Source organism: Sinocyclocheilus anshuiensis, unplaced genomic scaffold (genome assembly GCF_001515605.1).
Source record: "Sinocyclocheilus anshuiensis isolate Anshui unplaced genomic scaffold, SAMN03320099.WGS_v1.1 scaffold2100, whole genome shotgun sequence".
Lineage (NCBI taxonomy): Eukaryota > Metazoa > Chordata > Actinopteri > Cypriniformes > Cyprinidae > Sinocyclocheilus > Sinocyclocheilus anshuiensis.
This window is the reverse complement of record NW_015542563.1, coordinates 44,790-50,899: the sequence shown is the minus strand read 5'-3', so window position 1 is coordinate 50,899 and position 6,110 is coordinate 44,790. Positions and strand designations below refer to the sequence as shown.

Sequence of the window (6,110 nt, the reverse complement as noted above, 5' to 3'; positions counted from 1 at the left end):
TGCTTGGAAAAAAATATGATCAGAATATCAACGTGCCTAATAATTATGCACACACTGTAAGATGTGCTCCCTTTATACAGAGTGCCGCTATATCGCAAAATCGAAAGTGAAATTGAACAGCCAGCACTTATTCAAATGCGATTTCAATTCCCCGCATATTGCGAAAATTATGGGGTTAAAGCAAAAAAAAATCTTTTGACTGAATTTTTCCTCAGCCAAACCCATCACACACCCAGTTCAAGAGCAGTGTTTGTCTTCTTGTAATTAGGAGCGCTTGTCCTCCTAAATTAAAAAATTTAGGAGCACCTTCTGATCAATAATAAAAAATTCTGATCAAAAATTAGCCTTCCTAATACGAGGTGACATTTGACTCAAAGTGACTTACAGTGGTATTGTAATGAGGCCGACGAGACGTGAGGCGTGAGGATCCATGTGCAAGCTTTTATTTATAAACACGGTCAGAACACAGGCAGGGTCAAACAATGGCAAACTGGTATGGTACGGGCAAGACACAAGAATAATCCAAGAGCAGACGAGGGTCTCCGATCAGCAAACGACATCCAGAGGGCTAGACAGAGAGAGATAATCCAGGTACACGGTAATAGTCCAGGCAGGGGCAAACAGAGTCCAAACGACAAGACGAAAGAGAGAGCCAAGGCAGGCTATAAACTTCAGGGCAGGTAGAGATCAGACAAGAGGAGAAAACGGGCTAAGCTCAAAACACGGGTAAACAGACTATGAACAAGACTAAACTAAACTCTAACACGGAATGGCTTGGTAAAGCAGCTAACACTAGGAGAGTGAAAAATGCAGAACAATACTCGGCGACTAGAGCAGGATCTGGGTAGGTGTTATATAGTGTGTGTAATGGCTTTCAGGTGCGCGTGTGATTGGTTACAGCTGTGTGCAATCAGTGCAATGGATGATGGGAAATGTAGTCCAGGGCATAGTGTAACAGTCTGTGTAGTGTGAGAGTCCATGTAGTGAGCGGGTGACCTCTGGTTGTGAGTGAACGGAAGTTCATAGACCGGATTCGTGACAGATCTTTACTTAATATCCTAATGATTTTTGGCATAAGAGAAAAATCAATAATTGTGACCCATACAATGTATTGTTGGCTACAAATATACCCCAGCGACTTAAGACTGCTTTTGTGCTGCAGGGTCACATTTCAAAACAACAGCAAACACGGTCTTTAACTGAGATAACTTTATCGTTAACACAATTTATCCGTTTTATCATAGGAAGAATGCAAAATGTTTCAATACAAGCATTTCAGTCAAATGTAATTTATGCAATAATGAATTACAGATTATATTATTATTATATTTCTTGTTTATCAAACTTCATATATTGTCTTAAAACAAGTTAAGTTAGAACAAGTTCAATAAAACATCTAGAGTTATTATATTTCTACACTCAAAGAAAGAAACGATGCAAACTATTCATAAAAGCACAGGCTGGACTGCGCGCGTGTCTCTAGCGCCATCTAGTGGTCGCTGATATTCTCGCGCGAGGCTAAAAGAGCGGGACGAAAGTCTCAAAATCCAAATGAGTCAAATAGAATCGACTCAGAAGAGATGTTAATAAATGCACATCTTCCTTGTTGCACGCGCAAATTCTGACGCACCAATGCAAAAGAAATCATCTGTACTATTCACAAACATGTCTCTATTTGTATCTGCACATTCATGCTAATTATAATTTCGCAGACACACGCTGACAGACATTTGGTAGCGGATAGTAAGCTACATTTGCAACATTTATCAAGTTCATAGATAATTGTGCATGCATTCGTTAGTAAAATTGAGTCTAATTTCATCCCATAGTGTATTTCTCATGGTGTGAGCTATTTCAGATGCAGTGGTTATTATATATACATATATTTAATTGTTTGATCGAAATGATTGCGGGACAATAGATTACACTACTTTTAGAAAGTGATGGGAGCTTTACTGTTTCGTGAAGCTTCGAAACTTTTGCGAAAAGCCTAGTTTCTCCGATAACTTCTAGTTAGTTCATTTTTGACTCGACACACGCACACGCGCTGCAGTTCCGTCATTCACCGCGGGTCGTGTTGAAGCGGAACTGCTCTGCTTGTGCTCGTGTTTCCGGTCGGACGCATTTGAGCGTCGCGCAGCCGCGGGTCACACGTGCGGGCAGAAGCTTCACTGGCAGGTGAGTGATGATCGATAAACATGATCAGATATCTGAACCGAGATGTTTAGCAGGGGTAGAATGGGGTGCAAGCCGGCATTCATTAAGTTGTATATACTGTGCATTGATAAGATCAACAATAGATTATGGGTGCATAATGTATAGATCTGCTTCAGCAACGTTATTGAAAAAGATATACATTATTCAAGCACAAGCCTTGCGAGTATGTTGTGGTGCGTTTAAGACCTCTCCAGTATCAGCAATTCAGGTGGAAATGGCAGAGACACCAATGGAAATTCGCAGACTTAAATTGACGTTGGCATATTGGACCTCTTTAAAAGGACACATTGAAACCCATCCAGCTAAAAAGATATTGATGGAGTGTTGGGAACATAACTCAAATAATACATGTTTTGGATGTACTGTAAAAAAAGAGGCTGAGGATGTTGGATTGAGAAGAATAGATGTAAGTCCTACAGTGGAAATTCCCATAATACCTCTGTGGTTATTTCCAACACCTATAGTAGACCTTCAGATTTTGGAAGAAATTAATAATAAAAAGGGTTATGTTTCCAAGAATGAGATTGCACAAATATACATGGATCAAAACTATAGTCAGGAAATTAAAATATTTACAGATGGATCCAAAGATCCTGTTTCGGGAAATACAGCAGTTTCTATATGCATTCCTCATTTTAAGATTAAAATTGCAAAAAGGACAAGTAATCATTTATCAGTTTATTCAGCAGAAACACTGATAGCTCTTAATTGGGTCGAGGAAATACAGCCATTAAGAAGTTATTTGCTCAGACTCTTATTCTGTCTTAATAAGTAATAAGTTACGTGGCAAGTCTACATCTAGACAAGACATATTATATGATATCCTACAAAGCATGTTCAAAATTCACCAATATAGATTAAGTATTTCATTTTTATGGGTACCGGCACATGTTGGGATAGAGGGAAATGAGGAAGCTGATCAAATGGCCAAGAAGGCATTAAAACAAACCGATATAGATATAAACATATCACTTAGTAAAGCAGAAATGAAAGGAATAATCAGAGGGGCTACTTTTAATCTAATTTTATTAATTTATTTTAATTTAATTTAATATTTTAATTTAGTTTTTCTCTAAACCTTTCCCCAGTTTGAAAGCCCCTGTGTCATCTTCATCACACTGAACTGAAGACTTGTTATTAATATGTAAAGAAGCGTGTTTCTATGTTTTGACCCGGTCACACAGAACATAATCGGTGTTTATTTCTCCGCAGGTTTGTGTTGAGGATGGAGTCGCTTGTGGAGGTGCAGAGAGGCGCTGCTGCTATTAAAGAGCAGTATGTTTGTATTCTGATCAACTCCTGATAATCCCATATTTACAGAGCCTCGTGGCTGATGTGTGTGTATCTGCGTCTCACCAGGTTCCTCACCACTAAAGAGAAGTTCCACGAGTTTCTAGCGTCGGGCCGGCTGCGTCAGAGCACAGATGAAGCAGACGGAGACTCGGAGGAACCCTCGGGAGAACCGGAGCAGAAGAGAGTCAGACTGGACAGTGACGGAGACAAGAAGAAGAAGAAGAGAGGACAGAATAAATCCAGACCTCACGTCAAACCTCAGAGCTATGAAGACAGACGACTGTGTCCCTCCATCGTTCAGGTGCTCACAGCATGATCATACTCTTGCTTCTTTAAAATATACTTTGAGGTATAGTATGTGTTGGATGATCTGAAACATTAAAGTGTGACAAACATGCAAAAAAATAAGAAATCAGCAAGGGGGCCAACACTTTTTCACACCACTGTGTATATATATACATATATAAATAAATTCATATTTTGTCTTACAGTATGTCTAAATAAAATGTTATATTTAATACAAGTTATATTTATATTATTATTTTATTTTTCTACTCGTAGTACTGTACTGTTTATGTTTTTATTTATTTTAATATATTTTTTGTTTTAATCTAATTTTATTTAGTTTAAGTTTTGTGTATACATTGATTTTATTTGCACATTAAATGGCTGAATATTTGGGAAAAAAGCTACATTTATTTGTTTTGTTGTATTTCGTTTGCTTTCATAATATTTTTAGTTATTCATTTAGTTGCACAGTATGTGTCTTAATATTATTTGGGAAATATTTAGTTTTATATTAAGTTACATTTATTTATTATTATCTATTTTTTATTAACTTATTTAATTTATTCACACAAGATATGTCTTAATATTATTTGGGAAATATTTAGTTTCTATCAAGTTACATTTAAATTTTTTCTGCTCTTTTTGTACTTTTAGATGTATTATTGACTTATTAATTTAATTATTAAAAATAGTAACATTTTTATTTATTGATTTATTTAAATATTTGTTTGATAAAGTAAAAATACTTTCACCATTAATTTTTTTAAATAATAAAAATTAAAAAAGAGCAAACTATATATATATATAATGTTAAAAAAGATGAATAAATACTGTAACAAATGTATTAATGCAGTGTTTTTTTCTCTCTTATTCTTCTTTTCTGTGTATTTCTTCTTTTATTGTTTAAAGTGCTGGTCTTTGTTCACTTAATTGTGTTTGTTGGTTAAAACATTAGTAAAATAGATGCAATAAGACCCCAGTTCTCTCGATGCTGACTTGCATTCATCAGAAACGTGTGTTTTCCAGGAGCGAGACACGAAGTGCTTCTACGGTGAGAAGTGCCGCTTCCTCCACGACGTGAGCGAGTACATGTCCACTAAAGCGGCGGATCTGAGCGATCAGTGCTACCTGTTCAACAGCTTCGGCTGGTGTCAGTACGGCGTCACCTGCAGGTTCGCTAAAGCGCACACGAGCCCCGAGCTGAAGAACCTGAGGAACCAGGATCTCTGCAGACGCTCTACAGACACCGTCAGAAACCTGCTGGACAAAGAGCTGCAGAGACGCCTGCGGAAGAAGCAGGAGAGGTTCCCCGGAGCCGAGGCGTACCTGAAGACCGTCAGCCGCGGAGAGAAACCTGCATCGAACCAGGAGGAGAATCTGAGCGGAGCGGGACACACACAGGTACAACATCACTGATCCATCCTCAACATCAGCATCCAAACACACTCTATTCTTACTCACATTTATGCAGACCTGCTAACCTGTACGCATTTTGACCTCAAAGTACGCTGGTACGATCTTTCACTCTAAACTACGCAAGAAACCTGGTGACGCCTCTGTCCACGTGCAGTATTCAAAACAAGCAACAGAAAAAGATGAAGAGTTTAACCAATCAGAGCGCTGAGATGCGGAAACGCCGAGCATCTTCCCTTGTAATGACTAAACCTGTTGTCCAGCAACAAAAAAGAACATTATAGCATTCTTTTACTGCACAACATCAGACAAATATTTAAAATAATTTCCCTCTTCACCTGTTGTGGCTTCTTATCACAGAATGACGCAGAAATAAATTCTACACTGGAATAACGGCTAAGTCGATTAGCAGTGGATTATAAATATAACGTTACTTAATTAAAATTAGAGCCCGACCGATATATAGTTTAGCCGATATTATCGGGCGATATGAGCCTGTCGCCGATATATCGGTATCGGCGAATATGCCGCCAATATGAACTTTTTTTTTACAGAACATGTAACGCAGATAATATGCTTGAAATGGTGTAATTACTTAGTTTGTCCAGCAGAGCGCGCTCCATTGTTTGCTACTGGCGACCTGGATGAAACGCTTTAAAGCTTAAGTCTATGGAAAACCATTGAAACTTTGAACGGCCATATCTCCGTAACGGCGCGTGGCGAATCCGCAACAAATTCGGGGGATCCCTTCAGCTCGAGGAACCCTCTCGAACGCTGAATCGAGAGTATGTCTAGAGGCCCTCTTTCGAATGAGACCACCCCCGCGTCGATAGCCCCCGGGGTTCGGGAGTTACGGGCGGTTAAATTCGCGGTCCGGCGCCGACCGACCTAGCGATCCC

The 6,110-nt window shown here is 38.8% G+C and overlaps 1 protein-coding gene across 1 annotated transcript in view; it reads left to right on the top strand.

The window, feature by feature from the left end:
- The first annotated feature begins 2,067 nt into the window (after nt 1–2,067).
- dus3l (dihydrouridine synthase 3-like (S. cerevisiae)) overlaps nt 2,068–6,110 on the top strand; it is a 15,740-nt gene continuing 11,697 nt past the window's right edge. The window contains exons 1-4 of the mRNA XM_016494074.1: nt 2,068–2,178; nt 3,430–3,492; nt 3,577–3,811; nt 4,825–5,199. Of these exons, the coding sequence (XP_016349560.1) occupies nt 3,443–3,492; nt 3,577–3,811; nt 4,825–5,199 (660 nt within the window). The 5' untranslated portion in view covers nt 2,068–2,178; nt 3,430–3,442. The remainder of the gene's footprint in view (nt 2,179–3,429; nt 3,493–3,576; nt 3,812–4,824; nt 5,200–6,110) is intronic.